The 12718-nt window shown below is 42.5% G+C and overlaps 1 protein-coding gene across 1 annotated transcript in view; it reads right to left on the reverse strand.

The window, feature by feature from the left end:
* Positions 1–2446: 2446 nt before the first annotated feature.
* The window catches only part of RPL15 (ribosomal protein L15), a 30228-nt gene continuing 19956 nt past the window's right edge, over positions 2447–12718 (reverse strand). Inside the window, exons 3-5 of the mRNA XM_087692237.1 lie at positions 3801–4013; positions 3486–3637; positions 2447–2981 (exon numbers count right to left, since the gene is read on the reverse strand). Coding sequence (XP_087548363.1) covers positions 2784–2981; positions 3486–3637; positions 3801–4013 — 563 coding nt within the window. The 3' untranslated portion in view covers positions 2447–2783. The remainder of the gene's footprint in view (positions 2982–3485; positions 3638–3800; positions 4014–12718) is intronic.

Here is a 12718-nt window from a genome sequence, read left to right on the forward strand (position 1 = left end):
TTAGTCATCTTCACACTAGAGAATGTTAATGTGGAGGATGCTACATCAAGAGATACCCTATGGATTCATCAAGAGGGTCGGCTTTATCACTCCATGGACCTTGCAACTTGAGCTTCATCTCAATTGGGCCCTTTGTGGCATGCCTTCTATGCTTTCAATTATGACTCCTTACACCAATCTAGCCACAAGAGTACGATAAAGCAACTACTAGAACATGGTTCACGGTGGCATCCTTTGCTTTTCCCTAGTTGTCATTGGGGAAAGCAATGTTGTGAACCATTTCCCAATTAGGCTACATGTTGAGCTATTACCCCTTTATAGCTTGTCCACCCAATTTGTGTGGCTTCATATGCACTCCTTCCACAAGCAACGCCCTCTACTTTTGATGCTAATCATAGATGATTTATCAAGATACATTTGGCATAATTTCCTCAAGCTCAAATTGAAGGCCTTTCATAGATTTTGTGAGCGAGATGTTGGTGGAGAATCATTCCATGTACAACATTCAAGCATGTCGATCGTAGTAGCAGATTTTGCTCTTAAGATTTTGACAAGTTTTGCAAGCAAAATGGCATTTCGATGAGTGTGCGCAAACACACGTACCCCATCAAAGAATGGTGTGGTGAAGTGACAAAATATGACTGTGTTCGAGATGGCTAAGTCCATGCTTGAGCACAAAGAGCTTGCTTGCTCCCTTTCGACCAATGACATTGGCATTACTATTTCACATTCGCAAACAAGTCCACTACAATCGTTGTTCCAAAGGAGGACCTGTTTGAGGCATATCATGGGTGAGAACACTTTGCTATGCAATTTTGATGCGATGCCTACATTCATGTGCCAAAAGAAAAAAGGAAAATTGTTGGATGCCAAATTCAAGAAGCACAACTTCATTACCTATAGCTAGCAAACTAAAGGCTCTTCAACCCTACTTGTGAGAGGTGGTTGACTCAAGATAGGTGTTTTATGAAAATTTGTCTCTTTCCATTGTCTCTTCTCCTTTAGAATGTTCACATTCTAGTGCTTCTTCTTCAAACCCCTCGCCCCTCCTGGCTTCTTCACTTTACCGCCTTAGTCATAATAGTAATCTATAATTAACATTTTATGGTCCTAGCAAGTTATGCAAGATTCAAATGGTACTTCCCTGATGGTTCATGTTTGCTCCTCTCCCTTCTCCCTACTCAACATGTTCCTCCTTTGCCCCCTTTTCAGCCAGCTTCTTCACTAGTGATTCATGTTGCTCCTCCAAATTGCGGGTGGGTTGTGGCACAGGGGAGGGATGTGGATGGGAATGGGGATGGGGATGAATATTGGTGTGGTGAGGACAACCCCCTTCAGATACAAGAGCTCCAGAGGTTCTCAAGGCTTCACTGGCTCATTCACAGTAGTAATCTATCACTAAATTTTTGTGGCCCTAGCAACTTATGCAAGATTCAGGTCTTACTCCTTTTCTAGAGATTTCCACAAATGGACCTCCGCAATCTGCACATCCACAGAAACTACAAATATAAAGAGTAGGGGCATTCACCCAAATATGGACATTTGGGGCTCTCAGAATGTCTGTGCATATCCTGTATTTTGGCTTCAGGGGGGTGTTAGCATTCATGTCATTTCTACTATCTCCTAGTTGTCAGCCCTAGTATTGAATCATACGAGAATATTTCGAGCTCTAACAATGTGCTGCCTCTACTCTGGACCTGAAGGCATTCATCCATGCCATGCATGTCTCTCCCCTATTTGTCATTGCGTGTAGGCAACTTTCTGTGCAGCCCGTAGGCCTCCATTCAAGCTGCAATCCTCTTCTTCCTCGCAATCAATACTGCTTCTCATTCCTACTGCTATCCTGCGCCCTCACTAATATGCTCCGCCATGCATGCAACCATTGAAATCCGGTTGTGTTCTCTTCCTTGCTTCCGTATGCACACTCACGCTTCGCTTGTGCTGCTTTGCTTTTGATGGACTCACAATTTGCCCTCTCTGGCCGTAGCCACCCAAGTCCTGGCTAAGGATGACCTCGGACACTGGAAAGTCACCCATGTCCTGGTTAAAGATAATTAAAGCATAGTACTTCAAGCCTCTCTAAAGCTGAGGGGTGTGTGTGTGTGTGTGTGTGTGTGTGTGTGTGTGTGTGTGTGTGTGTGTGTGTGTGTGTGTGTGTGTGTGGAAATATAAAATTCCAAATAAGACATCGAGGCAGTTAAGTTTGGTACCATAGAAATCTTCCAATATCCACAACATTGAAGCCAAAATCTAGAAAATACATAGAAATCTATCAAAAATATCCACCGTACTGAAACCAGCCATACAAAATACGCCTGTAAGTCAGACCTCAACATGATCACCCAAGGCATCCAGTATACTTTCTGTATCTCTACATGTCTCCATGATACCCACACATTTCCACCAGTATATATCTGTATAATCTAGCTCATACACCTCAAGTACATTTGGAGCAATTCCTCAGACCTCTGTTTTTTCAAGGTTCAAGCATCTGTACACTGATGAAGCTCAAGTGTGGCACTGATTTCACATCGGTCAACCAACTGTAGACTCAAAAACCTCAAGAGTGTGTAACACTGAACAGAAGCATATAAACACAGTACATCATGTAGTCAAGCCCAAGAAAATGTGGAATCGCCTAAAATAAAATACAAGCAAAATTGTACATGGCCATCATGGTCAATGTATGCATTGCAAGGGCTCCCTGATTGCTTGTCTATAGAAGCTACCCACTTGGGTGGTTACTCAGCTCCTCTCGATTTTCCATTAACACCTCTCAATGATTAGGCTGCTGCTGCCTTTTTGGCAAAGAATTCTGCAGTACGCGCGAGGCGCTTGGCAACTGAAGGCCTCACCCACTTCTTCCTGCCAGGTACATCTATTAAGGTGCAACCTGCACTTTCTAGCTTTCCCTTGGCAGACTCTGAGAATGACCCTGCCTTGACACAGACCTTGGCGCTCAACTCTCCATCACCCAAAACCTGAAAAAACAGAGAAAAAGTTGTAATCATTAAGCAAAATAGCTAGTAACTTTGTGAGTGCAGTGCAACACTGCGGTCGGATGTTTCACAATTTGTAATGGCACCACAACAAACACTCAGAGAAGATGTAAAATACTTTCACCACCATTTTTTCGAGGATAATACTCTGCACAAAAGGACAACCTGTTTTTTTCAGACAAATAGCATCCTTGTGACTATTGGACCCAAAATGTTTAGTGTGCCTTTATTTCAGCTGATGAGATGTCATTACTCAAATCTCTTCTTGGAATTTTCTGCCTCAAAACCAACAATGTTTAGAATTCCTCGACCATTTTCAGGTTCTTTGCAGCTGACTTGTCCCTCCTTCCAACGCATGTGCCCTCACACAGAAAGGTGTGGAAGCTTTCACAGATGCAGAGTGCATTACTTCAACATAACCTTGCCAGCATCAGGAGACATGAGATTCACATTCTCATACGCTCAAATGAAAAAAACAACAATTACCTTCAAACGTAATTTTGCCTCGCGTCCAGATGGATTTATTATGCGTTTACTCTTCAGAGATTCCAAGGAAACTTCTTCACCATCTTGAAACCCAGCACGTTCTATATCCGAAAGATTCACTGTGACAAACTTTGGCAACCCAGCACCCATGCCTGTAGAACATCTTCCCTTATTAGATATTGTTAAACAATTTACCTACAGCCATAGAAATCAAACTCAAATGTTCGGCCACTACTTGGGACTCTCACACAAGCTTCCATCTTAATGTACAAAGCTCAAAATGAACTAGAAACAGCATGTTTCTGAGAGACTTACCTCCTGCAATGCCTCTTAGCTTGGGCAGGCGCCTATATAAGGGCATTTGACCCCCCTCAAAACCGGGACGTACTCCAGAACCTGATCTTGATTTTTGACCTCTCATTCCAAAACCACAACTACCACCTTGCCCAGCCCCTTGCCCTCTTCCTTTCCTCTTGTTCCTCTTACGAGAGCCTGGCTGAGGACCGATATTTGTCAAGTAGAATCGATCTGCATGAAAGAAAAAAGGGTTCACACACTCACTCACTCTCTCTCTCTCTCTCTCTCTCTCTCTCTCTCTCTCTCTCTCTCTCCGTGAAGATAATTGAATTAAGTAGTAAAAATTTTACATCAGACCATCAGGTCGGCTTAGAAAAAAATGGAAAATAACAGTCATGAAGGAAAGTCTACACAGACTCTAACACAGCCTCTCTCTCTCTCTCTCTGCAATAGTTAATTGTGTTAATTATGAAAAAGTACAAGTACAAGATTGCAAGATTAAAAGATGCAATGACTCTAGGCCATCATGCATAAAAAGATACAAAGTCACAGAACAGAGGAGATTGCCATATGCCAAGGAACTAAATCATCTCTGACCAAGATATCAGCATGGTGTAGAAGGTCAAGCTGCCACTGGAGAAGTCCCTTTTGCTTCACAACACGACGTTGAATGCTCTCTTTTTTTTCGTGAAGATAATTGAATGCTCTCTCTCTCTCTCTCTCTCTCTCTCTCTCTCTCTCTCTCTCTCTCATTCATTGTTGGAAAATGGCAGCCAGCTATGGAGAGAGAGAGAGGAGAGACAATGACAGCAAGAGAGTGAGCTGAAGCAAAAAGAGTAGAGTGTACTTCCTAGAATGAAAGATAGAGTGAAAGTACAACTTATGTTTAGGTCAAGGGTTGACCTAACCAACCTTCCACCAACTAACTAGAGTTAAGTTTATTTTACTCTAGAGCCTAGTGTCACTACTTTAAGTTTCTAAGACACTAGGTGTACACATCTTACATTGACACTTTAATAAGTGTCCACACCACACAAATTACATTGGGCACTGCCCATAGAATCGGCAAATTCTAACACCCCCCTACAGTGCCAATGTGATAAAAGTACAAGGATGATCAATCACCAAAGGGTAACAAGTTTAAGGACTTTCGAAAAGCCTCAAACTTCTCGCGTGGTAGTGCCTTGGTGAAAATGTTTGCAACATTTTTCTGTGTGGGTACATACATCAAGCTGATCTCTCTTGCATAGCATCTCTCTCTGACGTAATGGTAATGCACCTCTATGTGTTTCGTGCGATTTCGTGCTACTACAATAGCACTCGGACTATCAAAAAGAATGGGTGGACCCTCCAATGGTAAATGTAGATCAACCAACAATCTGCACAACCATATACATTCCACTATTGCCGTGAGGGCTGCCCTGTACTCAGCCTCACAAGACGAGGTAGCCACTGTAGGCTGTTTCTTGCTTAGCCATGAAATGCATAAACGGCCTAGAAAGAAACAATATCCACTAGTAGGTTACCTAGTGTCTGCATCACCAACCCAATCTAAATCACTGTAAGCCTATAAGTGCAAGTCTCCCCCTCCCTAGAAAATAATAATGCATGTGACTGAGTACCTTGCAAATATCTGAAGATCCGCTTAACAGCTTGCCAATGTATGGTCCGTGGGCTATGCATATGCACGCTCACCTGAGATACTGTATATTGAATGTCAGGGCGTATGTTGCAAAGATAAATAAGACAAGCTGTAAATTGCAACATCAGACATCGCTTCACCATCATGCATAGACAACTTTAAGCCTAGCTCCATAAGAATGCACATAGGTTTGCAATCTTGCATACTATGACATGATGATACCATGCTGATTTTGGGTGAATTGAATCCCCAAATAATAGTGTAGGCAGCCCATATTTGACATAGCAAATGCATGTTTTAATTCGGCCTTAAAATCTACAAGTTTTTCTTCTGTAGGTCCAATGAGCAACATGTCATCTACATAAAGAATGATAATTAGCAAGGTTCCCCCCCCCCTATTCTTAATGTATAGAGTGGGAGCAATTTGACTATTTTTAAACCCTTTCCTAGCCAAATAAGCATCAATTTTGGAGTACCATGCACAAGGAGCCTGTTTGAGACCATAAAGAGTTTTATGCAGCTTGCGTACCATGTGCTCTTTCCCTTTAATCACAAACCCTGAAGGAAGAATGCTGTCTTAATGTCCAACTGATGTACTTTCCAGCTATAATTTGCAGCCATAACAATCACACGTCTCACCGTACTCATACGGGATGTAGGAGCAAAAGTTTCTTCATAATCTATGCCGTTCTTCTGTGCATAGCCTTTTGCTACCAACCGTGCTTTGTACCTGTCAATTGTACCATCAGCCTTGCGTTTGAGTTTAAAAACCCATTTTGTTCCAATGGCCTTCTTGCCAGGTGGTAAATCCACAAGATCCCATGTAGAGTTAGTGGCAATAGAGTCTAACTCATCCTGCCCGGCCTGCATCCAATGTACATCTTGCTGAGCTTCGTCCAAGGAAGTAGCCTCATCGTCGTCTAATAGTAAGCTCATAAACGCATGCTCATCACAATCATCTACTTCCGTGAAATCAATCAAATGTGCCCCTTGCATCATTTGCTGCATTTCTGGCAGCCCTTCTAGTGCGTTGAGGTATAAAAGCATCCATTTTACTCTCTTGGAGAGTCTGTAACAGCCATCTTGGGATTGTTTTGGCTGCATTTACAGTAGTCCTTTCATGCAGTACTGTTTCTTCCACTACATGTGTAGCAAACCACTTATAGCACTATACTGTTGTACCACACCCGCCTCGAGATGTGTGCCCACAAAAGTACAAAATACAGCAACTTAGAGCTTATTCTTACCAAAATTTTCTAAATTTTCCCAAAATTCTCTGCCCAATCTGATTGTAACAGCAATTAAATGTTGTTGTACTACTTGTTGCTTACCTTGGAGTGCGTGTCGTGCAAAAGCCCCAAATTTTTTGTGAAAATGTCTAAGAAATTGAGAAATTTCTTCAAATTGATAGTCAATTCGAACTCCGGGAGCAAAAATTAGCAAAAGTCCCAAATTTTTGGGCAACACGAGCTGAGATTTGAGAAGAGATGATTGAAATAGACTGGAAATTCCAAAAATTTCAAGAAAACCCCAAATCTAAAAATTAGGGTTTTTGCACTTTTTAGGGTTTGCAAAAATCGACAAGCAAGACTGAGAAAATGGCGGGCAGAGCTGAAAATAGCAGCAGTTTTCCAAAACAAAAGCTCCTCGGGCTGCATGTGGAACTGCGCATTGGAATGCGTGCAAGGCTGCGCACAGGCTAAAAACAGCAGATCTGAAGCAGATGACTGAGCTGGACAGATCTGGAGCAAATGGACAAATTTGGAGCTGATGGCTGAACTAGACAGATCTAGAGTAGACAAGAGACAGCTCAGCTACAACTCCTCCACTTCAGCAGCACCTCACAGTAGCTGAAAACTCTTCCCCGAGCTGAGAACCAAGCTGGTGGCAGTAGAACCTTGGGCAGGATAGCACCGGTTAACGGTGGCTGAATGAAATCCGTGCATACGAGCTGCTTTGATACCAAATGTTGGAAAATGGCAGCCAGCTATGGAGAGAGAGAGGAGAGACAATGACGGCAAGAGAGCGAGCTAAAGCAAAAAGAGTAGAGTGTACTTCCTAGAATGAAAGATAGAGTGAAAGTACAACTTATGTTTAGGTCAAGGGTTGACCTAACCAGCCTTCCACCAACTAACTAGAGTTAGGCTTATTTTACTCGAGAGCCTAGTGTCACTACTTTAAGTTTCTAAGACACTAGGTGTACACACCTCACATTGACACTTTAATAAGTGTCCACACCACACAAATTACATTGGGCGCTGCCCATAAAATCGGCAAATTCTAACACTCATATGATAGACTTTGCAAGTAAAAATAATTAAATGTACATTGGCCTTGAAACCAGCTTCATAAGTCAATCGGTCCCCCCATTCTATCCACCTCACTCTATATGACAATACATGGCTTGCTTTCTTTGTAACTCCTACAATCTTATGGTGACCTCATAAGAAAAAGGCTTGAAATTTTTATCCAGGATTAATGAAAGCCGAATCCTGTGTCAAAATGCGACAGAACATGAACTACTTGTTAAAAAGTAATAATTTATTGATTTGATTCAGTTTGTTTTTTTCTTTTTAAGCACTGTATCGAATACTGCATTAGAGATGGCCACTAACAAGTAGTCACAATTCATGATGGACCCATGCACTGGATTAGAACAAAGATAGTCTTAACTGCATCTATGTGACTCATTGAGCACCTATGGCCAAAACACAAGCATATCAAGGTAAGGTCATACACCAAAAGGATGAATGATTTCGGGTATGGGCCAACTGTGCCACAACAAACTGTTCCATCAATAAGTGGCATGATAATGGGAGTTTGCTTATTTGTATACATAGGAATAAAGTCTCCAATGAAAATATCTTTACAAATTGGGATTCTCGCCCAACTTTTGTGTTGTGCTTAGACTCGCACATGGAAAAGATTAATGAACTCACCTATGACTAGATCCACCATAAACAAAGAGTTACAATTAATAAGATGGCATGATCATGGAAATTTGTTCAATGTCTCCATGTAGGCTGAGAGTTCCGATTGATACATCCTTTCATATAAGTCTCAAATTATTGTATGTTCTCTACTCGAAAAGAGCTCTTCTTTGAATGCAGATGGGTTTCTTAATTTGGCCTAGAATACGCAAATCCTATAAAGTAGGGATTGCTTACGAAAATCACAAGTTTTACATGTTCAAAATTGCTATTATATTTTGTCTATGGAACATGGAATAGGGAACGAGGAACGGGGAACAAGAATGGGAATGAGGAACACGATAGAAATGGGGAGGCCCCATTCTAGCAAACAAGGAGTTTGGGTGTGCGAGCCTAATCAGAAAAAAAAAATGTAATTTAGGCAATCTGAAGTCTTCAAGGGACATTCACTTCAAAAAGCTACAATATCTCAAAGAAACACACTTGCATGCACATGTAGCAATCCAAAAATAGACACATGTAGAGTATTTTGAAAACATGTCTATGAGCATAAATATTCTTCCCTAAAACAATGTATGTCTTCAATGGCAGTTCAATGGCACAAACCTTGTTCTATTCTAATCTTTATCAAGGAAACTTCATGCAAACATGGCTGAACATGGCAATAGACAAACACTTGTAACATTCATCAGTTATAATGTGCATGGATATTGTAATGTCCCCCACTTCCGTGTGAATGAGGCCCAAAAAGGGGAGACATAATTATTACCTCATTTTGTTTTGCTACAGTGGCCATTTCTAATCAACACCATCATCGCACGCATCAACTCACCATCATCATCATCCTCACAATCATCTATGCAGCCGCATGCGGTCTGATAATGAAGGGAAGAAAACAGACTGATCAAACAAAGGGAGGAAAGGGGAGGAGAGCTCTGTAAACAGGCCAAGAACAGTGAGAGAGAATGATTGAAATAAGGAAGACTCTAAGGCTATATAATAGCCTTAAAGCCAAGGCTCTTGAGTTTTTTTCTTACGTTCTCCAATCCCTATTTTCTAAGCTTGAGAAAGGGGGGGGGCCGCCGGCGGGCGAGGAGAGAAGTAAAGAGAGAGAGAGTATATCTCTGTGTGTGTAAGGAAGAGGTAGAGAGAAAGAGAGGGTCAGAAAAAGGAAGAAATTAAAAGGTAAATCAAAACCCCTATCCGCTCAGGTAAATCAAAGCCCCTATCCGCTCCCCCATTGTGTCTATCATCCTCTTCCCCGTACTCATCTTCACCACCAGATCCCTCCTCACCCACTTCTTCTTCTCTAAATTCACCCACCCCAAAGAATTTCCTAGTTTTCTCCATAAATCGCGACTCCCATCCTCTCTATCTAAGCCCATATTTATGTGCTAAGCCTTGCATTCCCCTCTCCAAATCTACCTATCCATTAATAGTCCTGAAGATACCACATCCTATCATTGAACAAATATCACACCTCCCCGCAACAAGATTCTCCCCTCCTAGTCCAAAATTCCATCCAACCTAGCCACTCTTCCCCCTGGCCTTTGCCCTCACAAAAATTTGGGGGTTTTTAACGGACTTTCCCAATTTCTAAAACTTCTTAAAATTTCTTTGAGAAAATTTGGGGCTTTTGCCCGATTCGAGCTTTCGTCCGTGAATCTCCACCATCTTCAACATTGGTGCAACAAATTTGGGGCTTTTGTGATTCATGCATCTGGCACGCATCCCAAGGTGCCTTGGTGTTGCTAGTTGCTGTCAACACACATCTCGAGGTGACACCATATTTCAAGCTATAAGTATAAATCTCTGATATTTCTTAGAATTTCTTCGCTGAGATTTGAGGCTTTTGCATAGCATGCATCCCAGAGCTCTGGACAAGTGCTGAAACAGCATTATTTTGCTGATTATGTGACATTGGACAGAGAAATTGCAGTAAATTTGGAAATTATAGTGAAAATTTGAGGAGTTTCAACATTAAGTTGCTGCATTAAATGTTGGACACACATACTGAGGCATATGCAGCTGTACAGCACTAAATTGCTGTAAATTGCAGTTCAGGTGCTATTTATGCACTGTGGGCATGTTCTTCGAGAAGAGAGACAGTTTTGACACTTTCGCACTTGCTTTAGTATTCTGTGTTGGGATTTTGGTACTTAGCAAAGTACATTTCACACTTCAATTCTGGAGGTGTTTGTCTCCTTACTTTGTGCATAAATTGCAGCAATGTCAAATCATGAAATCCGAGATCAGAGCAACATTTTGGGAGTCCTCACTTAGGAGGACAAGCTAGATGGCACCGACTATCCTTTACGGAATTTTATGGTGTACAATCTTCTCATTGCAAAGAATCTCTTGGATTATGTTATAGGTGATTTACTGAGACACACCTCAGCATGGTGCCAAAGGACAGCTAGTGGCTCTTGCTATTGCTCCAATTGCTCCCCCTGCTCCTCCTACAGTAGATTAGAAAAGATGGGACTCAAAAGATACACAAGCTCTGTCACTAATTGCCTTGTCAATTAAGAGTGTTAGCAATATGTGACTTGTGTGGTCATCTCTTGCTTGCGAGCCTCAATTTGAGTCAAACGAGGACATTAGGAGCTTTGACATTGCATTTGTCTGTCATTTTATGTGTTTTAGGCACTTTAGATGGAGGGCGCATTAATGCATTTCTTTTTGGGCACTTTTGGCCATTTTTAGGTTTTTGACCATATTTAGGGTTTTGCCACTTTTTGCCTATATATAGGCGGCCTATCCTCCCACTCTCATTATCCATCATTGATCCTTCTTGATCAGCCAACCTTCCTCATTCTCTCATCCCCCTGCGACCGTCTAGCGCCCACATTGATGAGTAAAGCTGCGTGTTGGGTTTGACTATTGCAACCTTATACCTTCAACGATTGCAGTCACATTGTTCCTTCTCTCTCCTGCATTCTCTCTTTGTCTCCTCTCCGTGTTCACTTTCTTCTTTCCATTGCACACTCTCACATGGTATCAGAGCCATGCGTGGGAGCCAGACATCTTTGAAGAGGAGCACTCTGTTCGAGGTACCAACCATTTGGTCACCAGTTTGGGGGCTATACATTTGTGTTTTCAACCAAGGCAGCCTGTTTTCTCTCCTATGGCAGCTGGAAACTTTGCATTTACAGCAAGGCAGTGTTCTTCTCTGCTGGGCACCTCTACTTCTGCTGGATAGGCCCTCGTTTCTGCACAGTCAGCTCTCTACACGTCTGCGTTTTTCTGTGCAGGACCTCCTTGCCGGGCGGCAGACTGGGTGGCAGGTTTTCTCTGTGGGCGGCACAATTTCAGGAGGACCAGACCTGCATTTTCATGCAGGCAGCCCGTCTATTTCTGCATTTTTTATTCCAGGCTAACGCCAGCCATTCTCCTACTGCGTGTTGACCAGGGGGGGCAATTGTATCTCTCCAAAGACCTGTTTTCTGTGATGTACCCCTTTCAGCAGACCTGGACAGAGCCTTTGCAGGCTGGGCAGCCTATTTTTCAGGTGGATTGACTTCTTGTTTGCTGTGTTTTTACTAGGACAGTCACTTTCTTTGCCAAGCCACCCCTTTCTTAGCTGGCAACAAGTTTTCTGACCTGTTTGACTGCATTTATTGCAGCCATCTCTGTGTTTTGCAGATTTACCCCCATGCCCTGCATCGATTCCTCTCTCTCCCCTCGGATACTCCCCCCCCCCCCCCCCCGTCTATACTACTGTCCATCGGTCCTTTCTGATCAGCACACCGAGGGACCCTGTACAAGTGGAGGATATCCCAATTGCAGCATCATTTCTATTTTCTTGCAGGTATTTATTGAAGGACATCTATGGTCGATGTGTATGCTTTGGGGGATTGCCTAGTTCGGGAAGATTCAAACCAACCACCATCCTATCACTCATTTCTTGAAGGACATCTATGGCTGATGTGTATGCTTTGGGGGATTGCCTGGTTCGGGAAGATTTAGACCGACCACCATCCTGTCACTCATTCCTGTTATTTTCTTCCAGGGTTTCCAGTCCCCGATTGGCATTGATGGCATCTCCAGAGTGGTACTCTTCCTACCCTCTATCAGCATCCCATAAGCTAGATGGGACGAACTACTGAAACCAGACTTCCTTCTTGGAATGGGTGGTGATAACCTGATTTAAGAGTTAATTACAGCAATAAATAAATGCACATAAAATGAAATACACACTTTACCATAACATTCTTGGACAGTAGCACCTTGTTGGCCCCAAAATTGGCGCCCCTTGCGGTATTTCTTTAGCTTTCATTCAATTGGAAGGAGTACAACTTGAGATTCTTCAATCTCCTCCTGCTAACCAATTGCTCTTGCTGTTATAAATGACCAGCAAGCCT

This window comes from Lygodium microphyllum, chromosome 2, assembly GCF_053477565.2.
Source record: "Lygodium microphyllum isolate KBCC chromosome 2, Lygodium_microphyllum_v1.1.10, whole genome shotgun sequence".
Lineage (NCBI taxonomy): Eukaryota > Viridiplantae > Streptophyta > Polypodiopsida > Schizaeales > Lygodiaceae > Lygodium > Lygodium microphyllum.